The sequence below is a fragment of the Hyla sarda genome, chromosome 5 (genome assembly GCF_029499605.1).
Source record: "Hyla sarda isolate aHylSar1 chromosome 5, aHylSar1.hap1, whole genome shotgun sequence".
Lineage (NCBI taxonomy): Eukaryota > Metazoa > Chordata > Amphibia > Anura > Hylidae > Hyla > Hyla sarda.
The window spans coordinates 182,883,771-182,902,483 of record NC_079193.1 but is presented as its reverse complement, the minus strand read 5'-3'; the positions used below and the strand labels follow the sequence as shown (position 1 = coordinate 182,902,483).

At 43.0% G+C, this 18,713-nt stretch overlaps 1 protein-coding gene across 2 annotated transcripts in view; it reads left to right on the top strand.

Moving 5' to 3' along the window:
- The window catches only part of EXOC3 (exocyst complex component 3), a 50,280-nt gene that overhangs the window by 18,743 nt on the left and 12,824 nt on the right, over nt 1-18,713 (top strand). For both annotated transcript variants that reach the window (XM_056520847.1, XM_056520848.1), the window contains exons 5-7: nt 9,612-9,729; nt 10,409-10,534; nt 17,037-17,137. In XM_056520847.1, the coding sequence (XP_056376822.1) occupies nt 9,612-9,729; nt 10,409-10,534; nt 17,037-17,137 (345 nt within the window). The remainder of the gene's footprint in view (nt 1-9,611; nt 9,730-10,408; nt 10,535-17,036; nt 17,138-18,713) is intronic.

Here is an 18,713-nt window from a genome sequence, read left to right as displayed (position 1 = left end):
ATGCGCTGGATTTGAAACTGTGTTCAGCCATTTAGTTTACATTGAAATCTGCTACTTTAAATCTTGCGCAAGATAATGTAGGTGTGAATGGTCTATTCACACTTCCATTGTGTTGCATATTTGAAGCTGCAGATTGTATGCTGCAAATTTCAATGTAGATCTGCAGCTTCTAATATGCAGAATCCTATGTCTGAATTGACCCTAAAGGAATGTTCCCATTTCAACTGTATGCTAAGTGTATGGACTTGCCAAATATTTAACGTGATGTGCACTACAAGTTTAACCATGTTAGTTGAGATGTGAGTACTCCTTTAACCCCTTAAGGACTCAGACCATTTTCACCTTAAGGACCCTTTTTTGCACATCTGACCACTGTCTCTTTAAGCATTAATAACTCTGGGATGCTTTTACTTTTCATTCTGATTTCGAGATTGTTTTTTCGTGACATATTCCACTTTAACATAGTGGTAAATTTTGGTCGTTACTCTCATACTTTCTCGGTGAAAAATTTCATGAAAATTTTGAAAATTTAGCATTTTACTAACTTTGAAACTCTCTGCTTGTAAGGAAAATGGACATGCCAAATAAATTATATATTGATTCACGTATACAATATGTCTACTTTATGTTGGCATCATAAAGTTGACATGTTTTTACTATTTGAGGACATTAGAGGGCTTCAAATATAGCAGCAAATTTCAAAATTTTCACGGAAATTTCTAAATCTGAATTTTTCAGGGACCAGTTAAAGGAGTAGTCCAGTGGTGAGTAACTTATCCCCTATCCTAAGGATAGGGGATAAGTTTGAGATCGCGGGGGGTCCGACCGCTGGGGCCCCCTGCGATCTCCTGTACGGAGCCCCGACAGCCCGCGGGAAGGGAGCGTGTCGACCTCCGCACGAAGCGGCGGCCGACACGCCCCCTCAATACAACTCTATGGCAGAGCCGAAACGCTGCCTTCGGCAATCTCCGGCTCTGCCATAGAGTTGTATTGAGGGGGCGTGTCTGCCGCCGCTTCGTGCGGAGGTCGACACCCGCTATCTGGCCGGAGAGCCTGGCCCCCGTACAGAGAGATTGCAGGGGGCCCCAGCGGTCGGACCCCCCGCGATCTCAAACTTATCCCCTATCCTTAGGATAGGGGATACGTTTTTCACCACTGGACTACCCCTTTAAGTTTGAAGTGGATTTAAGGGTCCTTTCTGTGAGAAATACCCCATAAATGACCCCATTCTAGAAACTGCGCCCCTCAAAGTATTCAAAATGACATTCAGAAAGTTTGTTAACCCTTTAGGTGTTTCACAAGAATAGCAGCAAAGGGGAGGAGAAAAATCTAAATCTGCATTTTTACACTAACATGCTCTTATAGCCCCATTTTTTTCATTTTTAAAAGTGGTATTAGGAGAAAAGCCCCCCAAAATTTGTAGCCCAATTTCTCTCGAGTATGGAAAGACCTCATATGTTGACATAAAGTGCTCTGCGGGCTCACAACATGACTCAAGAGGGAAAGAGCAACTGTGGGATTTTGGAGAACGAATTTTGCTGTCGTGGTTTTTGGGGGCCATGTTTCATTTAGGAAGCCCCCATGGTGCTAGTACAGCACACAAAAAAAAAACTACACCCCTCAAGGAACGTAGCAAGAGATATAGTGAGCCTTAACACCTCACAGGTGTTTGACGGGTTTGCGTTGAACTTGGACGAGAAAATGAAAAATTTGATTTTTAACACTAAAATGATGGTGTTACTCCAAATTTTTCATTTCCACATGGTGTAATAGGAGAAAATGGACCCCCCACCCCAGATTAGAAGCCCAATTTCTCCTGCTTAAGAAAACGCCCCATATGTGGATGTTAAGTGCTCTGCTGGCGCACTACAGGTCTCAGGACAGAAGGAGCGCCATTGGGCTTTTGGAGAGAGAATTTTGCTGAAATTGAAGTTGGGGGCCATATACATTCACAAACCTCCCAAAATTTGATTTTTCGCACTATATTGATAGTGTTACCCCAAATGTTTCATTTATTACATGGGGTAATAGGGAAAGGGCCCCCCAAAATTTGTAGTGCAATGTCGCCTGAGAAACAAAATACCCCATATGTGTATGTAAGGTGTTCTGCGGGCGCACTGCAATGCTCAGAATAGCAGGAGCGACATTGGGCTTTTGGAGTGAAAAGTTTGTTGGAATTGCCCCCATTGTGCAAGAACAGCAGGAATCCCACACGTGACACCATTTTAGAAACTACACCCCCTCAAGGAACGTAACAAGAGTTATAGTGAGTACTTACACCTCACATGTTTTTGAACAGTGGGCTGTAAAAGTAAAAACAATTATTTTTAACACTGAATTGCTGGTATTAACAAAAATTTTTTTAGTTTCATAAGTAATAAGAGAAAAATAGCTCCACAAAATTTGTAGTCCAATTTCTCCAGAATAAGGAAATACCCCATATATGGCGGAAAAGCACTATGCGGGTGCAAAACGGGGCTTAGGGGTGAGACACCACTGATGAGATTTGAGGCCTGAAGTGGTGATTTGTACTGTAATGGTTGAGGTTCTGACATAAAAACTAGGGATCGACCGATATCTGTTATTTAGGGCCGATACCGATAATCGGTGGAGGTTAGGGCCGATAGCTGATGACTTACACCGATATTCTGGTATAAGTTATCGGCTATTTATCCCCCCGCGACACTGCTGCAGATCATTGATTTAAAGCTTTTGCGGTGCCATAGACCACCGCTGCCGCCACCCGCTACTCTCCCCCTGCCTGTCCGGGGGTCCTGAGTCCTATCACCACCACCCCCGCACCACTCCCCCCACCACTGCGTCGCACCCCGCCCAACGCCCCGGCCCCATTGCCTCCCCCATCCCCGGTTTTATAATTACCTGGGCCCAGGGTCCACTCTACATCTGGCTCCGGTGGCGTCCTCCTGAGCTGTCACTGTGCGCACTGACGGTGGCGGCACGTCGCGCACGTCACGTCACTCGTCATTGCGCACAGCGTAACGCAGGATGCAGCAGGAGCCAGAAGTAGCGTGGGCCCCGGGAACAGGTAATAATAAAACCGGGGATGGGGGAGGCAATGGGGCCGGGGGCGGTGCGGGGGGGCGGTCGCGGTGCGGCGGGTGGGGGGGGCGGCGGGTGGGGGGGGGCGGCGGGTGGGGGGCGGCCGCGGTGCGTGGGGGCGGGGCATTATCGGCATATCGGCAAGGTAATTCACAGGTTTTTTGAACAGTTGGCCATAAATTGAAAAACTTGATTTTTTTTTTACACTAAAATGCTGGGTTTACCCAATTTTTTACATTTTCACAAGGGTTAATGGGAGAAATTTGGTTACAAATTTTGGAGGGCTTTTTCTCTTGACTATAGTAACATAGTTCATAAGGTTGAAAAAAGACCAAAGTCCATCAAGTTCAACCTATAACCCGAATGAGTCCCTACTGAGTAGATCCAGAGGAAGGCAAAAAACCCTCATACTCGAGGTAAAAATTTCTTCCTGACTCCAAATGTGGCAATCAGAATAAATCCCTGGATCAACCTTCTGTCCCTATAGATCAAGAATCCGTAACCTGTAATGTTGTTGTTTTCCAAAAATGCATCCAGCCCCTTTTAAACTCTTTTACAGAGTTCACCATGACCACCTCCTCAAGCAGAGAATTCCACAGTCTCACTGCTCTTACAATAAAGAAACCCCGTCTGTGCTGGTGTAGAAACCTTCTTTCCTCTAAACGTAGAGGATGGCCCCTTGTCATAGATACAGTCCTGGGTATAAATAGATCATGGGAGAGATCTCTGTACAGTCCCCTGATATATTTATACATAGTTATTAGGTCTCCCCTAAGCCTTCTTTTTTCTAAACTAACCCTAATTCTGAAAATCTTTCTGGGTACTGTAGTCCTCCCATTCCCCGTATTACTCTGGTTGCCTGTCTTTGAACCCTTTCCAGCTCCACTATATCTTTCTTGTACACTGGTGCCCAGTACTGTACACAGTATTCCATGGGTGGTCTGACTAGTGATTTGTACAGCGGTAGAATTATTTCCTTGTCGTGGGCATCTATGCCCCTATTGATGCACCCCATGATTTTATTTGCCTAGGCAGCAGCTGCCCGACACTGGTCACTACAGTTAAATTTACTATTAACTAAGACTCCCATTTTCCACGTCAGTCGTCCCAAGTGTTCTCCCATTTAACACATAATCCCAGCCCGGATTTTTCTTCCCCATGTGCATAACCTTACATTTTTCAGTGTTGAATAAACCTCATCTCCCACTTCCCAGCCCAAACCTCCAACCTATCCAGATCCATTTGTAACCGTGCACTGTCCTCTATTGTGTTTACCGCTTTACAGAGTTCAGTATCTTCTGCAAAGATTGCTACTTTACTATTCAACCCCTCTACAAGGTCATTAATGAATATATTAAATAGGACAGGACCCAATACTGACCCCTGTGGTACCCCACTAGTAACAGTCACCCAATCAGAATAAGTACCATTAATAACCACCCTCTGTCACTGAGCCAGTTACTTACCCACTTGCACACATTTTCCCCCAGCCCAATCCTTCTAATTTTATGCACCAACCTTTTATGTGGCACTGTATCAAATGCTTTGGAAAAATCCAGATATACGACATCCAGCGATTGCCCCATGTCCAGTCTGGAGCTCACCACCTCATAAAAGATGATCAGGTTAGTTTGACAGGACTGATCCCTCATAAAGCCATGCTGATATGGAGTCATACATTTATTTTTATCAAGATACCCCAAAATAGCATCTCTTTAGAAAACCCTCAAATACTTTACATACAACAGAGGTTAAACTAACAGGTCTATAATTCCCGTAGCCACCTTTTGACCCCTTTTTAAATATTTGCTATGCGCCAGTCCTGGGGAACAGTCCCTGTTACTATAGAGTCCATGAATATTAAAAATAGGGGTCTGTCTATTACATTACTTAATTCCTATAGAACACGTAGGTGAATGCCATCTGGACCTGGCGATTTGTCTATTTAGATTTTTTTGTTGGCGGCACTGTACTTCTTCCTGGGTTAGATAGGTGACCTCTACTGGGGAGTTTACCTTATAACACTGTATTTCACCTGCCATTTCATATTTCTCAGTGAATACAGTGTAGAAGAATTTGTTTAATATATTTGCTTTTTCATGATCCCGTTTATAATTTCTTCCTCATCATTTTTAAAGGGCTTACACAAATTTTTAACTTTTTTGCTATGTATATAGTAAAAGAACATTTTGGGGTTAGTTTTATTCTCTTTGGCAATCAGTCTTTCTGTCTCTATTGTTGCGGATTTTATCAGTTTTTTTAAACTTATTTAACATTTTTCTCTATAGCTTTTTAATGCTTCTTCACTTCAGTTCTGTATTAGTAGTTTAAATGCTTTATGTTGCCATTTATTGCCCCCTTAATATTTTTATTCATCCATATTAATTTTCTTTTTTCTGACCCATTTTATTCCCATAAGGTATATACATCTTACAGTGAGAATTTAAGATTTTTAAAAGCCTCCCATTTAGTGTCAATATTCTTGTTTTTGAGGACATTGTCCCATTTTATATTAAGGGCTTCTCTGAGTTGATCAAACTTTGCCTTCCTAAAGTTCATTGTTTTTGACTATGGAAATACATCCACATATGGGGTAATGTGCTGGGCGGGAGCACAACAAGACTCAGAAGTCATAGAGGTCAGTTTGTATTTGTGACCTATGGCATATCAGTAGCTGACGGTTACATACATTCAGAGGAAAATACAAAAATGAAACACCCACATGTGACACCATTACAGAAAGTACCCCTTCAAGGAATGGATATAGGGGTAAAGAGGACATTTTGAATGCATGTGTGTTTCTACATTTATTTTCCAGGAATGGATGAAGGGTAGCTTTAGAAAACTGCAATTTTCAACCTATGCTCTGCTTCATCTTTCTGTGAACAACTAACATGTGACTCTGAATTGTCGCCTGGAAATACGACAGAGCTCATGAGCGAGAACTCTTCGCATTTGAGGCCGATGTTTCTTACAGACCTGACAGTTACATACATTCAGAGGAAAATACAAGAAAGGAACACCCACATGTGAGAATATTACAAACAGTACACCCCCTAGGGAAGGTGTATAGGGGTGAAGTGGAGATTTGGAACAGATGGGTGTTCCCTAAATTTATTTTCCAGGAATGGATGAAGTGTAGTTTGGGCGAACTGAAAATTGCAATTTTATTACTGATATGCCAATAATTTTCCCAGAATGATGACAGAGTATAGCCAAAAATGAAAATGATGCCCATCCCAAACCCTATGCTCTTAATCATCATTCTGGGAATATGATGTGTGTGGTCGTCCCTATTCTGTTACCTCAAATGCGCACCCCGCTCAGGTGGGGAGAGAGCACTGTGCATTTGAGGCAACTTGCAAACCTCCAATGCTTTTGACTGTGTCCCATGACCCATTTTATTTGGGGAAATAAAAGATATTATCACGGGTATTGGGTAAGAGTGGATTTGGTTTTAAAATTTGGAAGACAGTGTACTCTGGACTGGTACATTGGAGTAGAGTTCTGGGGAATTAAAATTAGGGAAAAGGAATATAAATTTACTGCTCCATGGAAGTGTGATACTTTCGGAAGCAATCTCTATTGCAGAGGCCCGGATGATCGGGGCAAGTGTCACACTGAGTGGTGGTGTCCTACCGAATCCCCTTACTGTGACACACTCTGCAACCGAATCCCCTTCCTGTAACACTCTGCATTTTTTCTGGGATCGATCCTTCTTTCCAGTGTGGGGGACTTCACCTGGAACATTTTGGCTGGGGACAATCCGGGGAACCGAAGTTCCAGAAGTGCTCTGACCCGGTCTTTGGTGGTCATCAAAGATTAGGGCCTTTAGAACTTCCACTTGGAACTGCAGGAATATCCATGTGTTGCTAGCGTACTTGGACAGTACAAAAAAGTTGTACATGGCAACCTGTACCATGTAGACCGCAACTTTTTTTGTACCATGTCCGTGTTTTCCGCATGGCATCATATGGCTTGAGCACTTGATCAGAGAGATCAACTCCCCCATTATACCGATTGTAGTCCAGAATACAATCGGGGTTGAGGACCGGTCCCGCGGTACCTCGCACAGGGACACGGGTGCTGCCGTTCCCATGAATTGTGGTCAGCATAAGGACATCCCTCTTGTCCTTATACCTGACCAGCAACAGGTTTTCATGGGAAAAGGCACGGGACTCACCCGGGGGATAGGAGCATGTCGGGGATGGGGCGAAAGGACTCTTTGACTCCAAGCGACAGTGGATTTGGCGGCAAAGGATGTGAACAGAGGGATACTAGTGTAAAAGTTATCCACGTAAAGTTGGTATCCCTTATCTAGCAATGGGTGAAAAAGGCCCCGATTTTCCCGCTAACACCAAGAGTGGGGGGTCATTCTGGGGGTTTAATATGGGAATCTCGTCTCTCATACACCATAAACTTGCAAGTGTACCATGAGGTACTCTCGCAAAGTTTATACATCTTCACGCCATACCGCGCCCGCTTGGTTGGGATGTATTGCCGGAAGCTGAGTCTCCCCTTAAAGCTGATGAGACTCATCAATAGAGACCTCCCTTCCAGGGACACAGCCTCCCCAAATTTGGCCCTGAAGTGGTTTATGACCGGCCTGATTTTATACAGGCGGTCATACGCGGGATCACTTGGGGGAGGAGGGACATGCCGCATTATCAGCATAATGTCATGGCCATACTGTAGAGCGGGGTCTGGTAGAGGACGTTCCCGCTCCAGTACTGCCTGACACTGGGTTTTTAACTAGGCCCATATGCAGCATGAGACTCCAAAAGGTCCTCATTTTTGCTGCATTGACGGCGTACCATCCATTGGATCTAGCTAAAAATGAGCCCATGTTTGCAGCGACGAACTGTTGGGCGTACAGGTTCGTCTGCTAAACCATCAAATTGACAAAGTCGTCACTAAACAAAAAAAAAGAAAACTAAAATAGTCCATTTCATTGAACCTTCATCGCCAACAAACTCAAGAATCACAGGCTCGTGGTCCGCTGGCTGGGTCCAGACAAGTTGACAGGTATGAGGCACCAGTAAACTTGGCTGGGGGACTTATACTAGCATGGGGCACAGGGTCAGGAGCAGAGGAGGTTTGCGGCCTTAGACGCTTTAATCCCCGAAAAAGTGCCTGCACCACAAAAAAAAAACGCTGATCAGTAGTACGGGACTTATCAACAGCTTTAGATAACGGTGGCGTGCAGCTCATTTATATGGAAGAGGGACCGGCCACACGATTAGCAAAAAAAAAAAAAAAAAAGTCTGCTGCGGCAGAAAGCAGCGACCCTGTAGGGCCAGGGTCACACAGCTAAATGTGCTACGACTGCCCAATCACAACTGTCCTGGGGGGTGGCAACACTGCCACCTCCCAGTACAGTACAGAGAGTGATTGGTGGTGTATATTACACCCCTGGTCACTTTCCTTTTCCGGGTCATGTGTGATGCGAATTACCCGGAATCGCCGCAGTCCGCTGGTTTGTATTTATTGCACCAATCTCCGATAGGGATGTCCTCAGGACCCCCCTCAGCAGTGTGCCAGGAAGCCTGTTGAATGATTTCAGCAAGCATCCCGGTCCGGTCCCCGCCTGGCGATTAGCGGGGACCGGAGAAACGCAGGGCGTACCTGTACACCCTGAGTCCTTAAGGACTTGGGAACGGGGACGTATGGGTACGCCCTGTGTCCTTAAGTGGTTAAGTTAAAAAAAAAAGAAAAAAAAACTAGTGGATTGGACCACCGGGTCTTCACTAATCATTAATGGATTGATGGAGATAGCCGAGTACAGCCTCGTCTATCACTGTTAGTTCTATAGACAAAATGAGGTAATTGAAGTGGTGGTCTCTTCCCTGTGATTAAACCTCATGTGATCATATAATAGACTATTCTCTGGATATGTGATAAATACTGTTCGTTTTGAAAACCCCTTTTAAAAGGGTACTCCGCCCCTAGACATCTTACCTTCAATCCAAAGGATAGGGAATAAGATGTGTGAACGCGGGGGTCCCGCCACTGGGAACTTCTGCGATCTCGGCTGCGGCACCCAGATATCTGGTGCATGGAGCGAACTTCGCTGCATGACGTATGACTGACGATGGGCAGAGGCCTGTGATGTAATGGGCACGCCCTGCTTAAGACGTAACAGTCATGCCCTCTCAATGCAAGTCTATTGCATAGACTTGCATTGAGGGGGCGTGGCCGTGACGTCACAAACCTCTGGCACTGCACCCGATGCTCTTAATGAACGCTGGGTGCAGCAGGGAGATCGCGGGGGTCCCCAGCGGCAAGACACCTGCGATAAGACATCTTATCCCCTATCCTTTGGATAGGGGATAAGATGTCTAGGGGCGGAGTACCCCTTTAAGGCTACTTTCACACTTTGTGGATTTGCTATGGATTTTGAATGCGCTATTATTATTTTGGAAAATCCACATCTGCAGTGCGTGAACATACCCTAACTTCAGTCAAACCTGTATTTGGAGGCTTGGTTATAATTTTTACTAATATTTCTATTCTTGCCTAATGTGTAAAGGTTTTCCTTTTCTCTGTTCTAGTTCTGAAATGATGGGCAATGTAGACCTGATCCCAGAAGTAGACGTAAAGACAATGAAGCCACTTCTTTCCCAAGACATTGTGGACCAGCTTCTTCATAAATACATGGCAACTCTACAAGTAAGATTATTTTCCAACAAAACCAATCCAGAATTTCTTAAACATGTTGGAGTGAAGATCTCAATAGTGTAGCTTTTGGGGAAAAATTCTTGCATCTTTTTGAGCAGTTGCTTATTTGCGCAATATTTTGCAACTTTAACACAGTATTGCGCTAAAATTGAGAGAGTTGTGCAAAAATTTGCACATTTTTTTACACTAGTTTTCTAGTAAAAGCATTGAAAAATCCCCCCCATTGTTTCTAAGTGATTGAATATGTGCAAGGACAGCAGATTCAGAGACTCTACGAAACATAAATCCAGGTCCTTTTAAAGCATACATACACATACGGCCTTAAAGGGGTACTCCGCTGCTCAGCGTTTGTAACAAATTGTTCCGAACAAAGCCCCACCCCCTCAATGCAAGTCTATGGGAGGGGGCGTTGTATGCTGAGCAGCGGAGTACCCCTCAATACATTTTTGATTATTTTATTTTTTTTCCCCCCCACACTCTGACAGGAGCAATGTATAACAAAGTACTAGTCTTTAGTATACATTCTGGTCAGATTTTTATGTGTCATCGTAAAATAGTTTATTCTGCCACTGTTATCATAATAACAAATATCTTTTATTATCATGATCTATATAAATGACAGATGTTAAGTCAATAAAAAATCTATTACTTTTACTTACATTTTTTTTAGTCAAATATCATTGCGTGGTTGAGAAAAGCCTTAGAGACAGATAAAAAGGACTGGGATAAAAATACAGAGCCTGAAGCGGATCAAGATGGCTACTACCAGACCACGCTGCCAGCTATTGTGTTCCAGGTAACTGATAATAGCTGCATGTTGTCACTTAAAGAGGACCAACCCCCAAAAAGGAGATTGAATTATCATTAAATAGATTAGGGTACCATGATCACATGCCCCCCAGCCCACGACTGTATAATCCCACCTATCACCTGATTATCATTAGTTTAATAGCATCAGAAGCCTGAACAGGGAGTATTCTTGTGCTTGCTATGTGATTGTAGTTATTTTATGGCCGCCGCTATGAATAGAACAAGTCTGGTAATTGTGAAAGGTGGGCATAGTTATGGACTCTACTATTTGGAAGACTTCTTAAGTGTTATTTTTGTCACTAGCTTTGGCCACAAGATTTTCTGGAGGGTGGAATATGTCGGCTTTCCTTATTTAGGCTCTAGGCTCCTGAATGTACATATGTTAAAGGGGTTATCCAGGAATAGAAAAACACAGCTAATTTCTTTCAAAAACAGCTTCACGTCTGTCCCCAGGTTGGGTGGGGTTTTACAACTTGGCTCCATTCACTTCAATGGAACTGAGCCGTAGAACCACACCCAACCTGGAGACAAACGGGGAGTGGTTTTAGATAGAAATTAGCTCTGATTTTCTATTCCTGGATAACCCCTTTAACCCCTTAAGGACAAAGCGTTTTTGCATTTTCATTTTTTCCGCCTTATCTTTTAAAAATCATAACCCTTTCAATTTTGCACCTAAAAATCCATATGAGGGCTTATTTTTTGCACCACCAGTTCTACTTTGTAATGAAATCAGTCATTTTACCCAAAAATCTACGGCGAAACGGAAAAAAAAAATCATTGTGCGACAAAATGGTAGAAAAAAACAAATTTTTTAACTTTTGGGGGCTTCCGTTTCTACGCAGTAAATTTTTTAGTAAAAATGACACCTTATCATTATTCTGTAGGTCCATACGATTAAAATGATATCCTACTTATATAGGTTTGATTTTTTTATTTCTTCGAAAAAAAATCATAACTACATCCTGGAAAATGTATACGTTTAAAATTGTCCTATTCTGACCCCTATAAATTATTTATTGTTCCATGTACTGGGCGGTGTGAGGGCTAATTTTTTTTATCTGATCTGAAGTTTTTAGCGGTACCATTTTTGTTTTGATCAGACTTTTTGATCACTTTAAAAAAAAAATGTTTGTTATAAAAAGTTACCAAAAATACGCCATTGACCGTGCAGTTTAAATAACAATATATTTTTATAGTTCGGACATTTACGCACGCAGGGATACCACATATGTTTGTTTGTTTTTATTTACACAGTTTTTTTTTTTTTATGGGAAAAGGGGGGTGATTCAAACTTTTATTAGGGAAGGAGTTAAATGATCTTTATTAACTTTTTAATTTTTTTATTTTTTTTGCAGTGTTATAGCTCCCATATGGGGCTATAACACTGCACATACTGATCTTTTACACAGATCGCTGCAAAGCCATAGCTTTGCATTGATCAATGTTATCGGCTTTCAGGCTTGCAGCAATCAATCGCCATTCGGACGCGCAGGAGGCAGATAAGGCACCCTTCTGCTGAGTCCTAGCTGATGGGACATCGCGATTTTATTGCCATGTCCCGATCAGCCCGACTGAGCTGCCGGGAGGCTTTTACTTTCAGTTTTAGACGCGGCGATCAACTTTGATCACTGCGTCTAAAGAGTTAATGCCGGACATTTGCCGGAACGGCGATGTCCGACTTTAGCCATGGGTCCTGGCTGCTGAAAGCAGCTGGGACCGTGCAGGTATAATGTGAGCTGAGCTCCTGAGCTCGCTTCATAACCCTCCCGTGCCGCAGCGCCGGGTATACCCGGCATTCTGCAGCAAGGGGTTAAAAAAATTAATTACTTTTATATAAAGGTATCCTTAATTTTCACAAGTGTAAAAGTGTTGTAGCTGACTTTACCTGTCAGCAGCATACTGGCTGCATGTCGTGGTGATTTCATTGTGTATGGTGTTTAAAGTGGTACTCTGGGGGAAAACCTATTTTTTTTATTTTTTTATCAACTGGTGCCAGAAAGTTAATCAGATTTGTAAATTACTTCTATTAAAAAATCTTAATCATTCAAGTACTTATTAGCTGTTTTTGGAACACAGTGCTCTCTGCCGACATCACGAGCACAGTGCTCTCTGCTGACATCTCTGTCCATTTTAGGAACTGTCCAGAGCAGCATATGTTTGCTATGGAGATTTTCTTCTATTCTGGACAGTTCTTAAAATGGACAGAGATTTCAGCAGAGAGCACTGTGCCCATGATATCAGCAGAGAGCTCTGTGTTCCAAAAAGAAAAGAATTTCCTCTGTAGTATTCAGCAGCTAATATGTACTGGAAGGATTAAGATTTTTTTAATAGAAGTAATTTACAAATCTGTTTAACTTTCTGGCACCAGTTGATTCAAATAATAAAAAGTTTTCCACCAGAGTACCCCTTTAACCACTGTCAGGGGTGTGGAAATAAAAAAAAAAAAACTACTTGTCCAAGGGACTAAAGCTGAACACAATCTACTTGTTCCTCAAGAAAATCCACTTGTCCTGGTAGATAAAGTAATTTCAACCAAAATAGTCTGATCCACCCCACTAGACCACCAGGGATTGATATAAGATCCTTTAGACACTGCTGTCAACTTAGACAGCGGTGATCTAATGGTTTAATAGGCGGCCATGGTGATCACAGCATGCCAGGATATTAGCGGCGGGAGAGCTGTAGCTTCTTTTACACCCGAGGCAAGCCCCCCCCCATCTGACCCCTATAACTCCAATTTTTCCATATACAGGGATGAGGGTAATCTTGTGTGACGTGATCTGTAGTTTTTATCGGGACTTTTATTAGGAAAGGGGCTTATTCACATATATACGCACTTCTTAAAATATTTTAATCACTTTTTCAGTCTTCATATGGACTTATATATGGAGTCTTGATTGGAAACCACTGAACAACGCTGTGTTACTGGGGGGGGGGGGGGGGGGGCGTTCTGCTTCTCCAGTTTGTGTGGTGCATTTTATTTACTCTAACTATGTGTCAGAAAATGCTGGAAGTTGCATTTAGTTACTAGATAACTACAACTCCCAGCATGCCCTGATACAGCCTATGGTTCTGTGGGTGTTGCAGCATGTTACACTGTATAGTAGTATAGTTAAGGTTATTGTGTAACATGCTGGGAGTTGTAGTTTTGGTTTGTATCAGCTGCAGAGCCATAGTCTGTGTCAAGGAATACAGGGAATTGCAGTTAGTAACTACAACACCCAGCATGCCCTGATGCAGCCTATGGTTGTGTGGGTGTTGCAGTGTATAGTAGTATAGTTAAGGTTATTTTGTAACATGCTGGGAGTTGTAGTTTTGGTTCGTATCAGCTGCAGAGCCATAGTCTGTGTCAAGGAATACAGGGAATTGCAGTTAGTAACTACAACACCCAGCATGCCCTGATGCAGCCTATGGTTGTGTGGGTGTTGCAGTGTATAGTAGTATAGCTAAGGTTATTGTGTAACATGCTGGGAGTTGTAGTTTTGGTTCGTATCAACTGCAGAGCCATAGTCTGTGTCAAGGAATACAGGGAATTGCAGTTAGTAACTACAACACCCAGCATGCCCTGATACAGCATACGGTTGTGTGGGTGTTGCAGCATTTTGCACTGTATAGTAGTACATTTAAGGTTATTGTGTAACATGCTGGGAGTTGTAGTTTTGGTTCGTATCAACTGCAGAGCCATAGTGTGTGTCAAGGAATACTGGGAATTACAGTTAGTAACTACAACACCCAGCATGTCCTTATGCAGCCTATGGCTCTGCAGCTGACCCGAACCAAAACTACAACTCCCAGCATGTTACACTTTTTATAGTTCTACAGTTTAGGTTATGGTGCAACATGCTGGGAGTTGTAGTTTTGGTTCGGGCGTGTTTGCGTGCATCCGTGGGGCTCTTGGTCGGTGGGTGAGTATGAAGGGGGTGGGATTCTGGGGGTGCAATTTAGTGCAGGTGGCCAGAAACAACTAAAAATAAATAAAATTAGATAGCACAACTGGCAGCACTTGTCAGTCCGCCCCTGAACAAAACATACATGCATACACATATCATACATACACATATACATACAGCGGGTCACTGTCCCCTATATTATACAGTATATCCATACATATACCCGCCGCTGCTTCCCCCCCCCCACATCATACATTACATACACACATCATATATACACATACACTCACACCATAAATATACACCATACATATGCACACATCATACATACACCTACCGCTGCCCCCTATATCATACATTACATACACACATCACACATAGACCATACACACATCATATATACACATGACACATACACCATACATATGCACACATTATACATACACCCGCCGCTGATACACCCCACATCATACACACATCACACATACACAGACGCCATACACTTCATATATACACGACACATACACCATACATATGCACACATTATACATACACCCGCCGCTGATACACCCCACATCATACGCACATCACACATACACCATACACACATCATATATACACGACACATACACCATACATATGCACACATTATACATACACCTACCGCTGCCCCTATATCATACATTACATACACACATCACACATACACCTTACACACATCATATATACACATACACTCACACCATAAATATACACCATACATATGCACACATCATACTTATACCTACCGCTGCCCCCTATATCATACGTTACATACACACACACACCATACACACATCATATATACACACATCACACCATACATATGCACACATCATACATACACCTGCCGCTGCCCCCTATATCATACATTACATACACACATCACACATACACCATACACACATCATATATACACATCACACATACACCATACATATGCACACATTATACATACACCCGCTGCTGATACACCCCACATCATACACACATCACACATACACCATACACACATCATATATACACGACACATACACCATACATATGCACACATTATACATACACCCGCCGCTGATACACCCCACATCATACACTCATCACACATACACAGACACCATACACATATACACTTCATATATACACATGACACATACACCATACATATGCACACATCATACATACACCCGCCAATGATACACCCCCCCCTAATCATACATTACATACATATACAACCACCCTTCCCGCGGCCTGCATGCTCTGCCTCCTCACCTGAGGCGGTGTGAGGTGAAACCCCCCCCATCCTGTGCAGTGCAGTCTCCTCACACACGTCCTCTCCCCTCCCCCTTCTCTGTATTTTCCCCCTGTGAATACTTGAAACCTCCCCGTGATAAATGAGGTCCTGTGTAGACAGAGCGGGGGAAGGGAGGGGCTGTGTGTGATGGAGGGAGGAGCTGCGTACGTCCTCATTCTCCCCGTCTTCTTGTATTATGCAGAGCTGCGCTCTCCATCCTCCGGGAGGGGGGAGGAGGGGGCGTGGTTTAATCATCTCCTGCAGACGTGTGACCTCGGGTTCTGCCCTTGCTCCTGAGATCCCCTCACACCGGCTGGGGGGCTCTAAGCAGCGGCCCCCCGCTACTGAAATCAGCTGGGGGCCGCCACTGCCCCCTCCATACACTCTGAGCGTCGGTGTGAGGTGCAGACTTGCATCTGCTCCTGCATCTCACACCGGCATTAAAGAAAAATAAGGGAGAAGTCTGTCTGTCACTGCTAGCCCGATACAGGGCTAAATCTATGAACAACTCACCTGCCCGGCGCCCAAAATTACTTGTCCCGGGCGTTGGGCGATAGGATTTCCAACTCCCTGCACTGTACCCAATGATTGGCTGCTGGAATCGCTGTGTTTTACCAGTATGGCACGACTTCGCTGCAGCAATGTGAGGAGAGGCCTGGCACCGGCCCACAAACCAGCTGGGGATTTAAAAGGGCAAGTATGGGCATAATTGTTATTTCAGGGTGGTATTTTTCTGGAAAACCTTTCGTTTATTGCAAAAGCAAAAAAAATAAAATAAATGACAAAAATGCTGTAGATGTTCACTGGAGGGCAATAAGAAATGATGCCTTTCTTACATTTATTTTTGTTGCTGTTTTTGGGGAGTTTTGTCCAATATTGTTGAATCACACAACTTTGTGAGATAAAACACCACAGAAAAAATGTAACCAAAGAATACATCTAACTAAAATACACTTTCCATGAAAAAGAAGGCCTAGAATTGTTGTTTAAGGTTGGAAACCCTTTTAACTTTATCGTTCCCTCAACAGAGTGAGGGAGGACGTACTATTCTCCATTACTTGATAACTGGTCTGGTCCTTTCCTCCATATACACAACTATATAGCCCTTGTCCACGATTGCTTATTTGTATGTAATTTGAATAAATCACTGAGTAAATAAAACCAGGAGGCTGGAAGATACTTAGTTGACCACTTACCACGGAATCTAAGGTGCTGGTTATATCTGACTTCTGTTATCCATGATTAATATTTCTATTTATCCCTTTTAGATGTTTGAGCAAAATTTACAAGTAGCAGCTCAGATTAGTGAAGAGCTGAAGAAGAAGGTTTTACACTTGTGCCTGCAACAAATGAATGCGTTCCTTAACAGGTAACAACATGTAGAAGTTACCCAAAAAGTACCAAAGCTACACTAACTTTATTGTTAAAGGGATATTCCGAGTTAACAGAACTTATCCCCTATTCAAAGGATAGAGGATGAGCATCAGAACACGGGTTGTCTGACTACTGGGGCTTCACTGCAGTTTCAAGAGCGGGGCTCTGGCTCCTTTGTTTTGAATGGAGCTGCAACTCGCACATATGTGGCCCATTTCCGTTTAATGTTTATGGAGCTGCTGAATATGGTTGATTACCTTGCTCGGCTATCTTTGGCATCTCTGTACACAACGAATGGAGTGGCGACATGCATGTTCAAGTAGCCACTCGGAGTCTGGGCCTGTTCTCAAGATAGTGGGGGTCTCGGAGATCCCCCAACCCCTGCGATCAGGCACTTAACCTTTATCCTATGGCTAGGGGACATGTTACAAGCTGGATGGACATTTTAAGCTCCTTGATCACAGCACTTGATCTGTGGAAAAGTAATGTATGAAAAATATTTAAAAAGTATTTAGTCAGCCACCAATTGTGCAAGTTGTCCCACTTAAAAAGATGAGAGAGGCCTGTAATTTCCATCATAGGTATAACTTAGCTATGGAAGACATAATGAGAAAAACACCCATAAAAGAACATTGTCTGATTTTTAAAGATTTAATTTGCAAATTATGGTGGAAAATAAGTATTTTTCCACCTACAAAAGTTAATCTCAATACTTTGTTATACAGTGATCCCTCAAGTTACAATATTTAGTTCCAGGATGACCATTGTATGTTGAAACCTTAACTCTATGGAAACCTGGTAATTGGTTTTTGGTAAAGCCCCAAAATGTCATCCAAAATTAGGAAAAAAGTGAGGCTTAAAGAAAAATAAGTAGATAACGAATATAGATAAAGCAAGTCCATAAATATAAAAGTAATAAAGATCTGCTGGGAGCTGTAAATCACTGTCTATGTAGAGGACAGGAGCTTCTTCAGGGTCCTGTACAGTACACACAATGTCCTAAAAAATTCAAAATGGAACCGCATTTACCTACAGTCGCTAACCCTGGCACAGGTAAAGAGTAGTACAGAACATGTAATACCTCCCTGTACTGTAGGGGGTGCTACCAGGTACCAGTCAGTGTATGCACTTTAGGAATACAGGGGATTTACCAGTGAATGTCCATTCTGATTGGTTGGTTCTTCCAGCCATTGACACATTTTGCATATCTGGACTGTGTGTAGCATTGTATGTTGAGTCTGGTTTCAAGTTACAATGGTCCAGAAAAGATCATTGTATGTTGAATCTGTTGTATGTTGAGGCCATTGTAAGTTGAGGGATCACTGTATACCCTTTGTTGGCAATGACAAAGGTCAAATGTTTTCTGTAAGTCTTCACAAGGTTTTTACACTTTGTTGCTGGTATTTTGGCACATTCCTCCATGCAGATCTTCTCTAGAGCAGTGATGTTTTGGGGCTGTCGCTGGGCAACACGGACTTTCAACTCCCTCCAAAGGTTTTTCTATGGGGTTGAGATTTGGAGACTGGCTAGGCCACTTCAGGACCTTGAAATGCTTCTTATAAAGCCACTCC